The 20,587-nt window shown below is 48.7% G+C and overlaps 1 protein-coding gene across 4 annotated transcripts in view; it reads left to right on the forward strand.

Annotated features, from left to right (window-relative positions):
- The first annotated feature begins 1,817 nt into the window (after nucleotides 1–1,817).
- LOC137452772 (transmembrane protein 263-like) overlaps nucleotides 1,818–20,587 on the forward strand; it is a 308,150-nt gene continuing 289,380 nt past the window's right edge. For 2 of the 4 annotated variants that reach the window (XR_010990165.1, XM_068161460.1), the window contains exons 1-2: nucleotides 1,818–1,981; nucleotides 2,720–2,920. Coding sequence is in view for 3 of the 4 variants with exons in the window: in XM_068161460.1 (XP_068017561.1) it covers nucleotides 2,885–2,920 (36 nt within the window). In the remaining variant the exon portion in view is untranslated. Of the gene's footprint in view, nucleotides 1,982–2,464; nucleotides 2,575–2,719; nucleotides 2,921–20,587 lie in introns of all 4 variants that reach the window. The other 2 variants (XM_068161461.1, XM_068161462.1) reach the window with 2 other exon arrangements.

Genomic DNA, 20,587 nt, shown 5'->3' on the forward strand with positions numbered 1-20,587 from the left:
GAGAAAACTGCACTGTCATCACCATCATTTGCTCAACGTTGTTTTGTCTCCCATTTCCAGGGATCATTACTCCAAACCACCTTTGCTTGGTGTGGCTTCACCACCAAACCACCCTCTAGCAGGAACACCCTTCTTGTGTGTGCCTGTGCCCCATGACAGCGTTGAAGCAACATGCAAGAAAGAAAACTTTACATGCTAAAGACTGTTCCCAGATTCTCTCGTCTTTGCCCCCCAACAGCAGACTCATGTGTGAAGCATCAGCAGTGGGTACGGCTCTCATCCCTCCTTCTAACAGAGCTCTTGACTGCAATTCCCACAGCAAACTCCTGGCCAAGCTGTCAGCCCATGGCTTGGACAGCAGCACTCTGAGCTGGGTTAGGAACTGGCCGGAGGGCTGTGCCCAGAGAGTGGTGGTGAATGGTGCCACAGCCAGCTGGCAGCCAGGCACCAGTGGTGTGCCCCAGTGGGCCCAATCCTGTTCAATATCTCTATTGATGATCTGGATGAGGGGACTGAGTCCACCATCAATAAGTTTGCAGATGACACCAAACTGGGATCAGGTGTTTGTCTATTAGAGAGTAGAAGGGCTCTCCAGAGGGACCTTGACAGGCTGGAGAGATGGGAGGAGTCCAAGGGCATGAGATTGAACACATCCAAGTGCTGGGTGCTGCACTTTGGCCACAACAACCCCATGCAGTGCTACAGGCTGGGGTCAGAGTGGCTGGAGAGCAGCCAGGCAGAGAGGGACCTGGGGGTGCTGATTGACAGCTGGCTAAACATGAGCCAGCAGTGTGCTCAGGTGGCCAAGAAGGCCAATGGCATCCTGGCCTGCAGCAGGAATAGTGTGGCCAGCAGGAGCAGGGAGGTCATTGTGCCCCTGTACTCTGCATTGGTTAGGCCACACCTTGAGTCCTGTGTCCAGTTCTCGGCCCCTCAGTTTTAGAAGGACATTGAGACACTTGAAGGTGTCCAGAGAAGGGCAACAAGGCTGGGGAGAGGCCTTGAGCACAGCCCTGTGAGGAGAGGCTGAGGGAGCTGGGGTTGTTTAGCCTGGAGAAGAGGAGGCTCAGGGGAGACCTCATTGCTCTCTACAACTCCCTGAAGGGAGGTTGTAGCCAGGAAGGGGTTGGTCTCTTCTCCCAGGCAACCAGCACCAGAACAAGAGGTCACAGTCTCAAGCTGTGCCAGGGGAAGTTTTAGCTGGCAGTGAGGAGAAAGTTCTTCCCAGAGAGAGTTGTTAGCCATTGGAATGTGCTGCCCAGGGAGGTGGTGGAGTCACCATCTCTGGAGGTGTTCAAGAGGGGATTGGACGTGGCACTTGGTGCCATGGTTTAGTAGCCATGAGGTGTTGGATGATAGGTTGGACTTGATGACCTCTGAGGTCTTTTCCAACCTCATTGATTGTATGATAGATGATGGCCAGGAGAGTTCCCAGGGGCAGGTTCCCCATCTCGGCTGAACACCAGTTCCTCCTCTTCGTCTCCCTGCGCTGCGTGCGGGCTCTGAGGCGCGGGCGGTGTTGCGGTGTGCAAAGCAGTGTGACACCCAGCGCCAGGAGGCGGGTTCCAGTGCAGGGTGGCTGGTGGGCTTTCTTGGTGAAGGCTGCCCACAGCTCCGGCTTCCTTGGCCCCTCTCGACGCTGAACCTCTCGGCCTGAAGGGTCGCAGCCACCTCCCCGACCAACGGCGACCTCGCCTCTAAGATGCATTGCGAGGGGAGGCGCAGCGCCGCCCGCCCCCGACGCCCCCCGCCAAGATGGCGGCCCCTGCCCCCGCGCTTCCTCTTCCGGCCGGGGTTGCCATGGCGCTCCCCCCCCCTCCCGGCCCACCTTCCCCTCCTCCCGCCGCTCCGTGTTTACATCGGGCAGGAGGAGCCGCAGCCCAGCGCCGGGGGAGACGGGGACGCAGCCGCCGGCGACTAGCCGCCCGCCCTCTCTCCCTCCATCCCCGCCGGGCGGTGCTCCGGGAGACGCGGCATGAAGGTGATGCTAGTGGCTGTCACCGGGGCGGGGGGGCCCTGCCGGCGGGGGTTCAGCGGGCCGCGGCCGCTCCTGGTGGCTGGTGGGGGGCAGCGAAGGGCAGGGGCCAGGCCCGAGGGGGTAACCGGCGGCGGGAGGCTGTGACTGTTCGCTCGTGTAATAAAGTACAACTTCTAGAAGCTTCTCACTTCGTGGGGGATGTGGTGCCGCTTCTTGCAACCGTCTGCCGGGAGGGATCTCCCCCTTCTCTCCAGCTGGAGCCCGGACCGTGCCGTGCGGGGAAGGGGGGAAGCCGGGGGAGGCTGCCTGCGGCCGCTGCCCTTCTGGGCTTCTGTCTCTTCGGAGACAGCCTCCTCCTTTCCCCGGGCTCCTTCCCTCCTGCGCATGTAGGCGCGTAGGCGGCTTTACTCCCGCAGCCGCCGCGGCGTTTCGTGCGCTGCCTGCCGGGGGCAGCTCCGGCGCTCACCTGTGCCGCTTCTCCTGTAGGCCCTTCCAGAGCGTGGTGGAGGAGATCCCTTCCCCTTAGGTCGCTTCGGAAAACTGTTGGGATAGAAGCCCACCCCGAGGCGGTGGGCAGCTTCGGCGCCGAGGGAGAGGTGGATGCTGAGTGAGGCTCTGAAAGTAGCAACTGACTAGGTCTGAGTGGAGAGGTTGTGTTTTCAGCCGTGGTGGTTGGGAGTCAGCGGTGTTGTGGTGCTGGTTTCTTCCCATTATGTTCTGTCGTATCTCTTTGATTTGCAGGTGTATGACTTTTGAAGTGGTCCCCTCTCGCTAATCAGTCTGAAACACGAGGCACACCATGCATTCCCCATCAACCATCTAGCAGTACAAATTAATTATTGATCAGCTAGATTGTAAGCTCTTTGAGGCAGAAGCTGTGCATAGCTGTGGTCTGTACCTGTCCTGATGGAGGAATTTGGCTCAGGCCTTCCTCTGAGTCAAGTAAGTATGTGCTGGAAGTTCCCCAGCTTGTGCAGGTTTTGGGTTCTGAGAGGCACACGTGTCAGTCACCCAGGGTAACGACCATTGGGACTCTCAGGTGTATGGCCACACAGCTGGCAGATGAAAGAAAAGGGACAGTTTCTAAGTGCATTAAATAAATATATCTCAAAAGAATGTTTCTTTCTATGCAGTGTTACTTTTTGTTTGTTTGTTTTGCATTTGTTCAAAGCCTCTTCCTCTCTGAATGCCTGTTAGCTCAAATTGTGTGGGATAACAAAAAGTTATGTACGAGGCAGTTCTTGGTAAACAGGGCTCTGGCTCTGGGTGAGTTGTTGACTTTTACTGCAAAACAAAAACCTCAGAGTGCTGGCTGAACAGTACAGCCAGCCTGAGGCCAAAACTGAAAAGATTTCCTTCAGCCTCTGTGTTATTGCATGCAGAATAAACAGCTGATTATTCTTGCTAAGCCCATTACTTCTGCTGGATTCCTCTTTTGCCCCATCAGAGTGGGGAAAGCTTGGCTATTTCAGATGAGCTCACTAAAAATACAGCAAGATGTGAGTGGAGTGATGTTCTGACTGCAAGGAAAATGTGTGTATGGGGAGGGAGTGTTTTTTTTTTTCCCCTGTTTTAACCAACCAAACAACCCTGTGTATATTTTTTTCACTATGAGAGGGTTCACAGCTTTCTCTCTGACAAGGTAGTTTATTTCACTGTATATTTCTTCTCACCTGTGCCACTTTTTGCTGTAGCAGTTGTGTCAGTTTCCTCTCTTTAAGGTCATTGCAGACACATGATGTAAAGTCTTAAGCCAGGGGTGGGGATAATTGCATTTTTGATGAACAAGTGGAATCCATCAAAGCTTTCAACAGTTGGTTTTTTTACCCTTTAAAAAGTGAAGGGAGGGGGAAGGAGGGGTGTTGGTGTGGTGTGTTTTGGGAAATGCATTTGAGTTTGTGTGGTTTTAGCAGTATTGGGTTTGAGCCTTTCTTGTTTGTGCTGGTTAGCAGGTTACTGAGAAGACAGGGCTGTCAAAGTCTGCCAACTTAACTGGAGGGAAGAAGCAGGTGAAGAGAAAGTGAGTGGTAACATCAGGGGAGTTCTGCTGTGAAAGTGATTGTTTCAGAATCCATCACTGATGTCTGATAACTGCTGAGGCAGCTGAAGCTTGATGTGTTTTAAAGTCAATCAAATAACATAAGTATCCTGTTAAAAAGGTAGACTGAAATAAAGTAGTGTGGCGAAGTCATGCTTTAAAGCTGGAGGTGCTGAAGCTGGATTGGATTCAAGACAGATTCTACATGTGCTTTGCTTCTGTTCCCATCTCTTTCAAGCAAAGACAGGACTGAAAGATGGATTCTTTGGGCCCTTTCAGGCTGTGCAAAATGTGAAACTGCTTAAAGCTCTCGTTTCCTGCCCTGTAGGTTAGGAATGAGAGACAATCAGCTTGAAAATGGACCATCCCTGTAGGTAGGAATAAGTGACTTGATAACGTTTTGAGTACACTAAAAGCTTTTGCTTTCCTTCAAGGGCAAATCATCTTGATGGCAAGGAAGTGCACCTTTTCAGGCTGCATTTAGGAGCCTGGGTAATGGGTCTGTCAGGTGGGGAGGGCAGTTTCATTCATTAGGAAAGTGGAAGATTGTGGGGAGATGGCAATCCCCCACCTTTCATCACACTGCCACCAGCTACTGTCCCACAATACAGTGTGATTCCAGGATTTTGGTGAATGAACTGGGGCTTTAGGGTAATCCCTGGTGGCTTGCTGGTAGGGCTGCTGCTGCAGTGCCTGCTTCTAACACTGCTCCTGTCACTGCTCTAACATAAACCCCAAATCAGAAGAATGAGAGGGATTGAGAGTGGCAGGTCGTGTTGAAGTCCTTGTTTGGCAAAGCCAGCTCAAGATGTGATCCCAGTGAAGCAGCTGCTCCCCTTCTTACTAAAGTGATTCTTCAAAGTGGAAATGAGAGCTTGTGGTGCTTTGGCATGTGCTCACATTTCAGTTATGTCAGATAAGACAGGTGTCGTAAATGTGACATTTTTCTTGGAGAAACTTGTAGCTACAATCAAGAGAAAGGAGCCTGAACCTGCTGCATGTAGTTGTCGTGGCTTTCTGCCTGTCTGTGATCCCTGATGTTGGCAGATGAATGCTAGAGATCAGGTGAAGGCAAGGCATTTTGCAGACGAAGCAGCAGAAGTTACGGAAAACCTACGTAATTTTGTCTCTTGCTTGTGTTCCAGGCAGCTCTGTTCCTGGAGGATGTCATGGATTGCCCTGTCCCAACTGGATGTCTGGGGAACTTTCTTAACATGTCTCTGATCCTGTTTAGCAGGGCTTGTGATGGTTGAAATAAAAAGTACTTGGGAAAGGAACAGCTTGTGAAAAGGAGAAGAGACATAAGATATTGCTTATTATCAAGTATCTAGTAATGCATTTTTTCCCTCCTACTAGCATTTAGTCTTCAGTTTGTTATAGGGAGCAGGCAGGGAATGAATGTTACAGAGTGAAAAGGAATATGGGCTTCGTGTTCTGTTGATACAATTCTGACTTAAGTATTAGCCTACAATTGGTCACATCAGGGTGAGCTACCTCACAGACTTTCTGGTGGTTTTCTTTACCCTGTGTTTCAGCAGCTGAATTTCAGAGAGATGGGAAGAGGTTATAGGTAGGAGGGGGTTGGTCTCTTCTCCCAGGCAACCAGCACCAGAACAAGAGGACACAGTCTTAAGCTGTACCAGGGGAAGTTTAAGCTGGAGGTGAGGAGAAAGTTCTTCCCAGAGAGAGTTGTTAGCCATTGGAATGTGCTGCCCAGGGAGGTGGTGGAGTCACCATCCCTGGAGGTGTTCAAGAGGGGATTGGATGTGGCACTTGGTGCATGGTTTAGTCATGAAGTCTGTGGTGACAGGTTGGACTTGATGATCTTTGAGGTCTCTTCCAACATTGGTGATTGTGTGATATGCCTTCAAAGTTGTAGTGATAGAATGAGAGGGACTGGATTTAAGCTCCAGGAGGGTAGATTTACATTGGATATCAGAAAGAAATCTTTTACAGTAAGGATGATGAGATGCTGGAACAGGTTGCACAGGGAGGCTGTGAAAGCTCCCTCCCTGGTGGCATTCATGGCCTTGACCAGTATGGTCTAGTGGAGGGTGTCCCTGCCAGGGTGGTTGGAACTAGATAATCATCAAGGTCCCTTCCAAACCAAACCATTCTATGAATCTGTGAAAGTTCTGCTCAAGGTACATGGTTGCAGTGGTGAGGGCAGAGCCCTCTAAGCAGTTTCCTCAAAAGAAATGTTGTTGCTGGTTGAACTTGCTGGAAGTCACAGAAGCGGTGTCTGCTTGCATGGGCAAGTCCTGCGGTTCCTGGGCTTCCCTTCAGTCTGAGAAAAACAAAACAGAAGGGTATTGGAGGGAGAGTGTGCACCTTGCAGATCATCAGAAGTATAAAGGCAGTCATTACTGAAAGTTGTTGCTGCCAGAGTGAATCTTTGCTTTTAAGCTGTGTTGCTTGCATTCGTAATGATTCAGTGTTGCTCTGTCCAGTGGCTTCTTAGTTGCTGAATGAAGTAACTCAGGTTGGAGTCTTGTATGCAGCAAGTTGCAATTTTCCCTATGCTTCAAACAGTTAGTTTGGAAGAAAATGAGATCTCTAGGAAGCCAGAACTAAAAGAGGCATTATTGCTGGCAGTGCTTCAGGCTGTCAAGTTTAAGGCACGTGGGCTGACGGTGGAGTTGGAGAGCTTGATAGTACCAGAAAATGACTTTGCTCTGTAGAGTAGATAAATATTTTATCTGAAATGTTTCTCCTTTAAAACACAACAGCAATAAACACATGGAACAAGCACCACTGATCTGAAAGCTCTGATCTTCTGAGTTCAGGACTCGTTTGTCAGGAAGGAGACACTGAGCTCCCGAGCCATCAACGAAATCTGTTGAAAATGTGTGTGACAAATACATCATATTGCAGGCTCCCAGCTAACTCAAGAAACATTTGAAGCTTTCCAGGAAATGTATTTGGTATTCCCAATGGGGGAAAAAAAAAGGGAAATGAGTTCTGGACTGAGCAAAATATTTTCTATTTAACCTCTGTGCTCTTTAAGCCCTGTGCTCTTTAACGTCTTTATTGATGATCTGGATGAGGGCATTGAGTCCATCATCAGTAAGTTTGCAGATGACACCGAGCTGGGGGCAGGAGTTGATCTGCTGGAGGGTAGAGAGGCTCTGCAGAGGGACCTCGACAGGCTGGACAGATGGGCAGAGGCCAAGGGCAGGAGAATGAACACATCCAAGTGCCAGGTTCTGCACATTGGCCACAGCAACCCCATGCAGAGCTACAGGCTGGGGTCAGAGTGGCTGGAGAGCGGCCAGGCAGAGAGGGACCTAGGGGTGCTGGTTGATGGTAGTCTGAACATGAGCCAACAGTGTGCCCAGGCAGCCAAGAGGGCCAATGGCATCCTGGCCTGCATCAGGAACAGTGTGGCCAGCAGGAGCAGGGAGGTCATTGTGCCCCTGTACTCAGTACTGGTTAGGCCACACCTTGAGTCCTGTGTCCAGTTCTGGGCCCCTCAGTTTAGGAAAGATGTTGACTTGCTGGAAGGTGTCCAGAGAAGGGCAACAAAGCTGGGGAGGGGTTTGGAACACAAGCCCTATGAGGAGAGACTGAGAGAGCTGGAGTTGCTTAGCTTGGAGAAGAGGACACTCAGGGGTGACCTTATTGCTGTCTACAGCTACCTTAAGGGAGGTTGTAGACAGGCAGAGGTTGGTCTCTTCTCCCAGGCAAGCAGCACCAGAACAAGAGGTTTAGGCTGGAGGTTAGGAAGAAGTTCTACACAGAGGGAGTGATTGCCCATTGGAATGGGCTGCCCAAGGAGGTGGTGGAGTCACCATCACTGGAAGTGTTCAGGAGGAGGCTTGATAGGGTGCCTGGTGCCATGGGTTAGTTGATTAGGTGGTGTTGGATGATCTTTGAGGTCTCTTCCAACCTGATCTATTCTATTCTATTCCTAGTGTTTAAAATGCCTGCCCTTTTGGGACAGTATTTTAACTTCAAATGGATTTTGCAGCACTGTTGTTATTTTTTGTCTCATTTTAAAAGATGAAGATTTTTGACTTGTGTTTCAGACAGTGCCAGTGATGCCTCTTGTCCCTGCCTGTGCTGACATTTTTTGAGCTGGGTGCCTGCTTATTTACTTTGAATTCAAGGTTTGTTGTAGGAATTACTGTGTTCTACCTGTAAGAGCCCTTGGGAAAAAGAAAGTAGTTAAATTCCAACTCATTACAGCTAAACCATTGCTTGTGCACTTTTATGGAGGAGAGACTGAGGGAGCTGGGTCTGTAGCTTGGAGAAGAGAAGCCTAAGAGGTGACCTCATTAATATTTATAAAGATGTAAAGGGTGAGTGCCAAGAGGATGGATCAGGCTCTTCTGGGTGATGCCCAGTGACAGGACAAGGGGCAGTGGGTGGAAGTTGAGGCATAGGAAATTCCAATGGCGAACTACTCTCTCTGTGAAGAACTCCTCACATCGAACCTAAACTTCCCCTGGTGCAGCTTGAGACTGTGTCTTCTTGTTCTGGTGCTGGTTGCCTGGGAGAAGAGACCAACTCCCTCCTGGCTACAACTTCCTTTCAGGTAGTTGTACACAGCAATAAGGTTTCCCTTGAGCCTCCTCTTCTCCAGGCTAAGCAATTCCCGCTCCCTCAGCCTCTCCTCATAAGGCTTGTGCTCAAAGCTCCAGCCTTGTTGCCCTTCTCTGGACATGTTCAAGAGTCTCAATATCCTTCTTAAATTGAGGGGCCCAGAACTGGACACAGGACTCAAGGTGTGGCCTACCCAGTGCTGAGTCCAGGGGCAGAATGATCTCCCTGCTCCTGCTGGCCGCACTATTCCTGATGCAGGCATCTTCAGAGTAACTCCTCAGCCTTTACATTGCTGGCATGGTGCCCTTTTAGTGATAACACTGGTTAACCTGCTCAGAGTGAGGAGTGTTCTGTTTGGGCCAGGCCACTCCACCATCAAATGAAGTGTGGTTTGGTTGGTTTGACTCTCTCTTTCTGCACTGACATTGATTTAGTGGGGAAAATTCAGTTGGAACATATGTGGTCAATCAAAGCAAAATTCATTAGTGCAAAATCCAGAACTGGCTGAACTACCACTGAGCAGACCTTATTGGCTTTCTGCTGTATAAATGGTGGTGTCTGTCCCATATAAAGTGTGAATGCAGGAAGCTTAGAGCAGACTCTTTGCTGGCTTGCTGAATGGAGGCTAGATTGTGGTGTCATTAGCGCTGTTGAAAAGCTGTTTATGCCGAGTAAACCCTAATTAGGATTACTCGCAGTACAAGGCTTGCTTTATGGCTGCAGAAATAGGACTTGACTCTTCTGCTGAGAATAACACAGCACAGTCTTGAGTGGGAATTTGCAAGAGCAAAACTTGCTCTAGCTGCCTCTCTCCTCCAGTCCTCTTGTCAAGACAAAATTAAGTGCTGTTAAAATCGTCGCCTCCTTAATGTGTTTGTCCAAATGCAAGTCATTTAGGCAACTTCTCTGGTCCATTCTCACAGCAGACTTTGAACAAAGTGCTGTAATTTTACACTGCTGTCATCCTCAGCATTTCTATTTCTGTACTTTCCTTTAGTGTTCTCTGGGATTTATAACTGCAACTCATATTCCCCTTGGGCTGAAACCCGGCACAGAAGCTCTCATTATGAGCCAACCTTGTTTTGCCAAATTAAAAGCAAGGCATCCATCAAGAGGTTTTCTTAAACCCACTGGAAAGCAAAAAAAAATAATAATAAATAAGTGTTTGTGGTGGCAGATCAATTTCCCTCACCCTCCCTTGCAGGAGAAATCCACCTGACTTTGGAACCCCCTAAGGTGTGGGCGTGCAATCAATAGCAGTGGCAGATTCAGTGCAGCCTTCCTATTGCATTGAGAAAATGTTAACTGAAAGTCTTAATTCTTGAATATGCTGAAAATCCACTGCTGAAGTAAAAAATAGAACAGAATAAACCAGGTTGGAAGAGACCTTCAAGATCATCGTGTCCAGCCTATCATCCACCTAATCAACTAAACCATGCAACCACAAAGCTGCAGCTGCTACAGATACCTGGCTAACAAAGGGACAGTGACTGTTCTAACCTTGTTTCCATTGTCTGGGCAGTAGTGTATAAGGAGATGATTGGGTAGTTAGATGCTTCAGCTGAAGCTAAGTATCTGTGGGCCCTAAGCTCCTGGGAGAAGGGGCTCATGTTGAACCATCTCCCTAGCATCTGCTTCTTTAAAATCCCCCCTTTTTTGGTGTGGTTCCAAACAAACCCCTTGTTTTCTGAAGGAGATGAAGCTTTATGTAGTTGTGTAGAAGAAGAAAGGATATTCCAAACCACTTTCAAATACAGAATAGCCAGGTTGGAAAAGACCTTTGAGATCATAGAGTCCAACCTATCACCCAACACCATCTCATCAACTAAACCATGGCACCACGCACCCCATCCAATCTCTTCCTAGATATCTCCAGGGATGGTGACTCCACCACCTCCCTGGACAGCACATTCCAATGGCCAACCTCTCTTTTTGAGAAGAACTTCTTCCTAACATCCAGTCTAAAATTTCCCTGGCACAGCTTGAGACTGTGTCCTCATGTTCTGGTGCTGGTTGCCTGGGAGAAGAGACCAACCCCCTCCTGTCTACAACTTCCCTTCAGGTAGTTGTAGAGAGCAATAAGGTCTCCCCTGAGCCTCCTCTTCTCCAGGCTAAACAACCCCAGCTCCCTCAGCCTCTCCTCACAGGGCTGTGCTCCAAACCCCTCCCCAGCTTTGTTGCCCTTCTCTGGACACTTTCCAGCAAGTCAACATCTTTTCCTAAACTGAGGAGCCCAGAAATGGACACAGAACATCCAGCCTAAACCTCCCCTAAGATGGAGTCATCATGGAGTTGATTGGAAAGGACCTTTGAGTCCAGCCAGTATGTAACTGTACCAAGCGTGGTGCTAAACCCTGTCCCTCAGCAGCACATCTCTGAGGCTTATAGTTTGCTTAAACATGAAATATCAAGGGTAAGTTCTGAGGAACTTCATAACAGTGATTGGATAGAGGATAGCTCCCAAATTAACACAGTCATTAATGATGTCATTGTAGGAAAGGCCAATGGAGGTCAGCTTTGTTATTGCTGGATCTGGCAGGACCTTTGGCATCTGCAAGCGTTCAGCCCAGTCCTAACATGTATCACCTCTCGCCCATTTGGTGGAAGTGAACCTGGGATGAGAAGAGCCCCTGGGACTTTCATGGGCTTAGGAAATGTAGTGGTTTTTAGTCTTGTGGGCTTGCAATAAAGATTCTTTAAGCATAATGCAAAAATAGGCAATGCTTTCACTAAGGTACTTTAAAAATGTCATTATCGTTTCCCAAAGCACTTAACAAGCTGTCCTACACTTGGGAATGGCTTCACTTCTGTCTTCCCACAGACCTGCTAAGTCTTGCAGTTTTTTGGGTGTGCATCCATCCTTCCTAGTTACCAGTTGAGATGTGTTTGCTGCATAAAAAAAGGTGTTGGACCTGTGCTGGGAAAGCTTATGAGAGAAATCATGAATGTACTGTGCTGCCAGTAGTGTTCCTGTGCTGAATTGCTTTATTGGGATTTGTGCCTCCCTAGAAGACCAGGTCTGAAAGTTGATGTTAGGCAGAAGGGAGGATGTGTGATTTTGCCTGGCAGTTGAGGATTTGCATAGAATGAAGCAGGTCTCACCTTGTGGGCTCCTAAGGAGAGGCTCTAAGGGGAAGGAGGCAGTTTTGAACAGAGAGATTCCAGGCTCGAGTGCAGAATGGAAATGAATGTGGAGATGAATGTCAGACAGGGGAAAAAAAAATGGAATAAAGTGTTCAGGAGCAAGAATGGAAATATAAAGAGCTAAGTCAGGAGCTAAACAGCATTTGCAATAGAAAAAGCACAGGAAAAGTAGTAGCCAAAGCTGTGCCAGGGGAAGTTTAGGCTGGAGGTGAAGAGAAAGTTCTTCACGGTGCTGTTGGCAATTGGAATGTGCTGCCCAGGGAGGTGGTGGAGTCACCATCCCTGAGAGGTGTTCAAGAGGGGTTTGGACGTGGCACTTGGTGGTGCCATGGTTTAGTAGTCATGAGGTGTTGGGTGCCAGGTTGGACTTGATGATCCTTGAGGTCTTGTCCAACCTTATTGATTCTATGATTCTATATTAAAAGGTTTTCCAAGGGGTAGTCTTTGAACTGAGACACTAAAACCATGACCTGGGCTTTACATCCCTCTGGCTTCTGTTCTGCAAGGGGGAAATGATTGCTAATAAAATGCAGTATAATGGCAGAGAGTCATTCATGTTGCTGATCTTCTGTAGGTTTTGTTTATAGGGGAGATGATAATAATTTGTTAGGGTTTGTTTTTGAGAGTGCTGTGTTTGTAGGGGCTACATTGGAAAGGCAAGTAGGAACAGAGTTGTAAAGTCTGTGCTTCTCCTTGGTCCAGAACAGTGGCAAAGTGTCTGTTAGTAGTCATAAGGAAGCTTGAAGTCATTTTCCTGAAACTCATTCAACTTCAGGAATAATTTTTCATAGGATGGATTATTTTCTTATCTCTCATTTCCTCCCCCCTCCCAACTGTCCTTGTTCTTGGCTATTCATTAGCCTAATCCTTGCTAGCAGAGCAGTCAGTTGACAGGCTCTGTGTTGCTTTAAGATCATATGCTGCAATTGATGTAATTCTAAGCCCCAAAGCAGTCTAAAAGGCCTAAAAACAACGGTGGTGGTGATGCAGGATTTGGTTTCTCTGGCTGTTTCAAGATGGTCTGTAGGGGCTATTTAGAAAGTGTAGCAATTTCCAGTGCTGAGTGACTTGGGGCGTTTGCAGTGGCAGTCTCATGTTGCTGTTGAGTTACCTGCAAAATAGGCTGATAATGGCTGCCTGGTGCTGGAATTGTTCCTGAGCTATGTGGAGTTTTTGATTTCTTAATACTGCTGAGCCAGGGAGAATACAGGCTGGGTTGTATGATTGACCACACTGAAATCCTTTGTTAATATGAATGTGGTGATAAATGCAGCTCTTGGCTTCAGTGTCATAAACATAACTCAGTACCTTGTGGAAAATACTGACCTTCTCTGGATGGGAATCTTCTTTCTGTTACACATGCATTTATCACAGCACTTGAGAACTGACAGGCTTTACATAGTATCACAGAATGGCTTAGGTTGGAAAGGACCTCAGAGATCATCTACTCCAACCTCCCCTACCGTAGGCAGGGATGCTCAGCTAGGTTCAGCTGCCCAAAGCCTCATCCAACCCAGCCTTTGGCACCCACAGGAAGGAGACATCCACAGCCTCCCTGGGCAGCCTGGTCCAGGGTCCCACCACCCTTGTACTGAAGAACTTCTTCCTAAGATCCAGTCTGAACCTACTCTCCCTCTGCTTCAAAGCATTCCCTTTTGTCCTATCACTAGACACCCTTATGAAAAGTCCCTCTCCAGCCTTCCTGAATCACAGTATCACCAGGGTTGGAAGAGACCTCAAAGATCATCAAGTCCAACCTGTCACCACAGACCTCATGACTAGACCATGGCACCAAGTGCCACATCCAATCCCCTCTTGAACCCCTCCAGGGACGGTGACTCCACCACCTCTCTGGGCAGTAGGATCCCTTCAGGTATTGGAAGGAAGCTATAAGGTCTCCCTGGAGCCTTCTATTCTCTAGGCTGATGGAGCTGGGAGTTGTTCAGCCTGATCCTCATAGCAGAGGTGTCCCAGCCCTTGGATCATCTTTGTGGCACTGAAAACAAGTGGATAGCACTGAAGTTCTGATATTCTCAAGGTAGCTCATGGAGAAGCAGGAGGTACAGTCTAGAATGCTGCATCTATGTGGTGAGTTGTTACCCTTGTTTACTTCAGTACTGGGTGTCCTTGCCATCCATAAATATGACAGCAAGCAAATGCTACTTCAGAGGGTCACAATATCTGAATAGAATAGAATTAACCAGATTGGAAAAGACCTTTGAGATCAAGCCCAACCTATCATCCAACACTATCTAGTCAACTAAACCATGGCACTATCACCCCATCCAGTGTTAAACTGCCCTGTAAGGTCAGCGTGAGCAGGACATAGGGTGGTGTGTTACATGTGCAGTTTCTTGGGGAATCCCTGTAGGTTTTTTTCCCCTCTTGATCTTTATCCTTTGCCATGTTTATACAAAGATCTTTTTAGATTCCCTGTAGCTCGTTGAAACTGTTGAGAAGGGACAGAGTGAGCTGCATGGGAATTGGCGCACCCAGTTTGGAAGGGTGAGTCTTGCCTCTGCTTGAGTTGACGTGGTTCTGGTCAGCTTAGATCTTGTCTTAAGAGGTGACATAAAAATAACCACTAAATCTCAACAGTGCTTATAGTCAGAAATCTGGATGAGGGGATTGGGTCAGTCATCAGCAAATTTACAGATGGCACCAAGTTGGGAGCAGATATTGATCAGTTAGAGGGCAGAAGGGCTCTGCAGAGGGACCTTGACAGGCTGGATAGACGGGCAGAGTCCAACAGGATGGCATTCAACAAATTCAAGTGCCAGGTGCTGCACTTTGGCCACAACAACCCCATGCAGTGCTACAGGCTGAGGTCAGAGTGGCTGGTGAGCTCCCAAACAGAAAGGGACCTGGGGGTGCTGATTGACAGCTGCCTAAACATGAGCCAGCAGTGCACCCAGGTAGCCATGAAGGCCAATGGCATCCTGGCCTGCATTAAGAATCATGTGGCCAGCAGGAGCAGGGAAATCATTCTGGCCCTGTACTCTGCATTGGTTAGGCCACACCTTGAGTTCTGTGTCCAGTTCTGGACCCCTCAGTTTAAGAAGGACATTGAGACTCTTGAACGTGTCCAGAGAAGGGCAACAAGGCTGGGGAGAGGCCTTGAGCACAGCCCTGTGAGGAGAGGCTGAGGGAGCTGGGGTTGTTTAGCCTGGAGAAGAGGAGGCTCAGGGGAGACCTCATTGCTGTCTACAACTACCTGAAAGGTGATTGTAGCCAGAAGGGAGTTGTTCTCTTCTCCCAGGCAACCAGCACCAGAACAAGGGGACACAGTCTCAAGCTGTGCCAGGGGAAGTTTAGGCTGGAGGTGAGGAGAAAGTTCTTCACAGAAAGAGTTGTTAGCCATTGGAATGTGCTGCCCAGGGAGGTGGTGGAGTCCCCATCCCTGGAGGTGTTCAAGAGGGGGCTGGACGTGGCACTTAGTCATGGAGTCTGTGGTGACAGGTTGGACTTGATGATCTTTGAGGTCTCTTCCTACTTTGGTGATTCTGTGAAATGCATCAGGTGCTGAAAGGAATCATATTGTGTGCTTGCTGGTGAGAGCAGGAACCATCTCTGGAGAGCCAGGAGGTGTTTCTTAGTTAGATGTTCCTAGGCTCTGTGCCATAACCTAACTGTTCCTGTAATAACACCTGCTTAAGTCTGTGTTTCCCAGTGGCTCTAGTGAGCAATTGGACCCATTGCACTCTCTAATTAAAAGGCTATACAAACCCTGAGTGATTGAAAGAATATTGTGCAGTTAATGTGCTGGTGTTCCTGAACTGTGCCTACAACTTCCTGTATGCTAGGGGCTCCTAGAGGGGGCATCAAAGCAAAAGCAACATCTGCTTGCATTCCTTCTGCCATGGCTGCAGCTCAGGAGGGTTGTGGTGGAATTGCTGGATGCTGCATGGCTGGTTAGCTGCAAGCCAATAACTTGGACAGTTAGGTGCATCCCATTCCCCTGTTCATCTGTCAGGGATCCTTAAGAGTGAACAAACACACACAGCTGATGCCTTATTCTCCAAAGAACAGTGCTAAAAAAAAGAGCTAAGGCTAACCACTTTCACTTGGTTATAAATCATCTTGGAAGACAATTTCCTGGCGTTGTTGATGGCAGGTATCTGCAGTATCGATTACCAAGCTTGCAGCAGACCTGGTGAATTGAACTCAGCCTATAGTTAGTAACACCTTAAGCTTTGCCTTGTGCTGAGGGTTCTGTAAATCCCTTTTGATTTTGGTTTTGTAATTAATGTTGGTGCTGCACACTGGGCAGTACAGGCAAAGGATTTAGATGTGAGACAACTTCAGTATCTTCATCAGTGATATCGACAGTGAGATTGAGTGCACCCTCAGGAGGTTGGCAGATGATAGCTGAGTGATGTGGTTGACAAGACTGAAGGACAGGATGGCATCCAGAGGGACCTGGGCAGGCTGGAGAGGCAGCCTGAGAAGAATCTCTTGGGGTTCAATAAAGCAAAAATGCCTGCACCTAGGCTGAGGCAACCCTTGATGCCAATACAGGCTGGGGGATGATGAAATTGAGTGCAGGCCTGAAGAAAGGGACTTAGGGGTGCTGCTGGATGAGAAGCAGGTAGTCATAGGACTAGGGGGAATGGAATGAAGCTGGAGGTGGGGAGATTCAGGCTAGATATGAGGAGGAGGTTCTTCACCATGAGAGTGGTGAAGCCCTGGAATGGGTTGTCCAGGGAGGTGGTCGAGGCCCCGTCCCTGGGGGTGTTTAAGAGCAGGCTGAATGAGGCTCTGGCCAGCCTGATCTAGTGTGGGGTGTCCCTGCCCATGGCAGGGGGGCTGGAACTAGATGATCCTTGTGGTCCCTTCCAACCCTGAATGAAACTATGAAACTAAGCTGGATGTGAGCCAACAGTGTGCACTTGCAGCCCAGAAGGCCAGTGGCATCCTGGGCTGCATCGAAAGGAGTGTGGCCAGCAGGTCATGAGAGGTGATTCTGACACTCTGCTCTGATGAGACCTCACCTGCAGCAGTGTGTCCAGCTCTGAGGTCCCCAGTAGAGGAGAGAGACAGACCTGCTGGAGCCACCAAGATGATCAGACAGGCTGAAAGAATTGGGCCTGTTCAGCCTGGAGAAGAGAAGGCTCTGGGGAGATCTTACAGCTACATTTCAGTATCTGAAGGGGACCTACAGGAAGGCTGTGGAAGGACTGCTCAGAAGGGCTTTTAGCAATAGGATGAGAGGCAATGGCTTGAAACTGGAGCAGGGTAGAGTCAGGTTGGCTACAAGGAGGAAGTTATTTGCAATGAGAGTGGTGAGATGCTGGAACAAATTCATAGTATCAGTCAGGGTTGGAAGGGACCACAAGGATCATCTAGTTCCAACCCCCCTGCCATGGCCAGGGACACCCCACACTACATCAGGCTGGACAGAGCCTCATCCAGCCTGGGCTTAAACACCTCCAGGGATGGGGCCTCAACCACCTCCCTGGACAACCCATTCCAGTGCTTCACCATTCTCATGGGGAAGAACCTCCTCCTCACATCCAGCCTGAATCTCCCCACCTCCAGCTTCATTCCATTCCCCCTAGTCCTATCACTACCTGAGATCCTGAGAAGTCCTTCCCCAGCCTTCCTGTAGGCCCCCTTCAGATCCTGGAAGGCCACAATGAGGTCAGAGCCTTCTCTTCTGCAGACTGAACAGCCCCAACTCCTTCAGTCTGTCCTCACAGGAGAGGTGCTCCAGCCCTCTGAGCATCCTTGTGGCCCTTCTCTGGACACCTTCCAGCACCTCCACATCCCTCTTGTAATAGGGGCTCCAGAACTGCATGCAGTATTCCCAGTGGGGTCTCAGCAGAGCTGAGTAGAGGGGGAGGATCACCTCCCTCGACCTGCTGGCCACACTTCTCCTGATGCAGCCCAGGATCTGATTGGCTTTGTGGGCTGCAAGTGCACACTGAGAGCTCCTGTTGAGCTTCTCCTCCACCAGCACCCCCAAGTCTCTCTCCTCAGGGCTGCTTTCCAGCCAGTCACTGCCGGGGCCTATCTCTTGGTGACATTTAAGATCAGGTCCTGGGCACCCTGATGTGGTTGGAGGTGTCCCTGCTGACTGCAGGGGTGTTGGACAAGATGACCTTTGAGGGTCTCTTCCAACCCAATGCGATCAGTGAATCTGTGACACTTTCATTTTGGGAGTTCTTACAGCTGTGGTTGGGAATTTTTGCAAGGCAAATCCTGGTACCTCGTGTCCTACATGACTGCATCTTTGATATGAAAATAAATGTTCTGATTTGGTATACTAATGCAGCCTTGTCTTCTCCTTTCTCTCTTAGTAGCATTAATGGGTAGGAAAGGAATGTGTATAAATATATTGCTCATGGTTGATATAGAAACTTATGCAAATACCTAACTCTGTATTCAGTTTGTTGCTCCTATCCAGAATTGTTTACACATTCTTCAAGTCTGGATCACATTATTTAGGTGAAGTGAGGAGATGTTTAGTGATGATGATAACTGACTCCTTGGTTTGTTTTTTTAATTGGTCTGTCAGGAAACTCAATACTTCCTCGTGGTGAAAATGTGTGTGGGTTTGTGTTTTTTTGAGTGTGCAGATTTGGTTTGGTTTTCCTCCCTCTTTTCTGTGGCAGCTGCTGCAAGGCATAGCTTAATTAGGCCACACCTTGAGTCCTGTGTCCAGTTCAGGGCCCCTCAGTTTAGGAAGGATGTTGAGTTGCTGGAATGTGTCCAGAGAAGGGCAACAAGGCTGGAGAGGGGTTTGGAGCACAGCCCTGTGAGGAGAGGCTGAGGGAGCTGGGGTTGCTTAGCCTGGAGAAGAGGAGGCTCAGGGGAGACCTTCTTGCTCTCTACAACTACCTGAGGGGAGGTTGTAGCCAGGTGGGGGTTGGTCTCTTCCTCCAGGCAACCAGCACCAGAAGAGGACACAGTCTCAGGCTGTGCCAGGGGAGGTTTAGGCTGGATGTTAGGAAGAAGATCTTCATAGAAAGAGAGATTGGCCATTGGAATGTGCTGCCCAGGGAGGTGGTGGAGTCACCATCACTGGAGGTGTTTAGGAAGAGACTGGATGGGGTGCTTGGTGCCATGGTTTAGTTGATGAGATGGTGTTGGATGATAGGTTGGACTTGATGATCTCAAAGGTCTTTTCCAACCTGATTAATTCTATTCTATTCCATCAGTAATGTTTGAACTGTTTGTTAACCAGAGCTGGGCAGAATTGCTCCCAGGTGTTTTTAAGTGAGGAGAAATGGACACATGGTTTAGGTAAATGAGGGTTGTGATGGGGACACTAACATTTCACCTGAGCAGTCTGGTTTTCCCTACTATCAGCCTCATGGAAGCAATGTGAACCTACTTCTTGTTTTCATGTCCATTTGGTGGGAAGATGGGGAATGGATGAAGCTGTAAACTGCTTGTGCAAAGGAAGAAATTGTGTGCTAATCCCTTTAACGTGCAGAATGAGGAGAGAGAAAAAGGTGCAGTGCTGTTGGGGGTAACCTGGCAGCTGCAGGGGTTTGGAAAGTGTGATGATAAATCCTGCAGCTTTCAATGCTGTGAGCCCTGCTGAATTCATAGAATCACAGGGTGTAGTTTTTGTTCTCACTCTTGACTCCACTAGCATTCCAAAAGCAGAAAACAGGTTATCTTTTTCTTAAACAGCAGCTCTGTAGCTATGTCTAGAGTTTACTGTGCTGTTACTTTGAAGGGCAAAAAAGAAACAGGGGGGGAGTGGAAGAGACTTCTATTTTTCTTTTCTCTTTTTATTAGGAAAAGCAGCTACATTTTTGTAGCTCCACAAGTAATACAAATGTTGTGTGTGTCAAATGAGTTCAGCAGCCTTCAGTACAAGTAAATGCTTTCTTAACTGTACAAATCTGATCACTTTTACTCACATCCTTCCAGCAGCAACATTTCCAGGATCCTGAAAGTGGAAATGCAAAACTGAGGGCAATCTGGTTGTTTTTCAGGAGTGAGTAGTTTAGCATAGAGCCAATAAGGTTGGAAAAGACTTAAAGATCATCAAGTCCAACCTGTCACCCACCACCTCATGACTACTAAACCATGGCACCAACTGCCACGTCCAGTCCCCTCTTGAACACCTCCAGTGATGGTGACTCCACCACCTCCCTGGGCAGCACATTCCAATGGCTAACAACTCTCTCAGTGAAGAACTTTCTCCTCACCTCCAGCCTAAACCTCCCCTGGTGCAGCTTGAGACTGTGCCCTCTTCTGATGCTGCTTGCTTGGGAGAAGAGACCAACCCCCACCTGGCTACAACTTTCCTTCAGGTAGTTGTAGAGAGCAATAAGGTCACCCCTGAGTGTCCTCTTCTCCAGGCTAAGCAACCCCAGCTCCCTCAGCCTCTCCTCATAGGGCTTGTGTTCCAAACCCCTCACCAACTTCATTGCCCTTCTCTGGACTCGTTCCAGCAACTCAACATCTTTCCTAAACTGAGGGGCCCAGACCTGGGCACAGCACTCAAGGTGTGGCCTAACCAGTGCAGTGTACAGGGGCACAATGACCTCCCTGCTCCTGCTGGCCACACTATCCCTGTTGCAGGCCAGGAGGCCATGTTACATATGCAGACACAAATACGTGTATGGGGACACAAAGGGGAACACTAAATGGTCAGTGGACCTGTCTTGGGTGAGGAGATTTGTAAACCAGTTTGCTGTGTCCTCTTTTAAAGAACAAAATGTGAGACCCATATTGTCTAAGCCATGTTGATCTCCTCCTATATTGAATGGGCCACAGAATGTAGTCTTGGTAAGACAAATCAAAGATGGGATTTCACCCCCCCTCTCTCATCCCCTGAAAATTCCAAGAGATGGCAAATCTGCCAACCTTGGTAACTGGAGAGTTGAATTTATTATTCCCTTGCGTGTTTTAGAAACAGTAAC

This window comes from Melanerpes formicivorus, unplaced genomic scaffold (genome assembly GCF_026170545.1).
Source record: "Melanerpes formicivorus ecotype bairdi unplaced genomic scaffold, bMelFor1.0.p_v2 SCAF_58, whole genome shotgun sequence".
Lineage (NCBI taxonomy): Eukaryota > Metazoa > Chordata > Aves > Piciformes > Picidae > Melanerpes > Melanerpes formicivorus.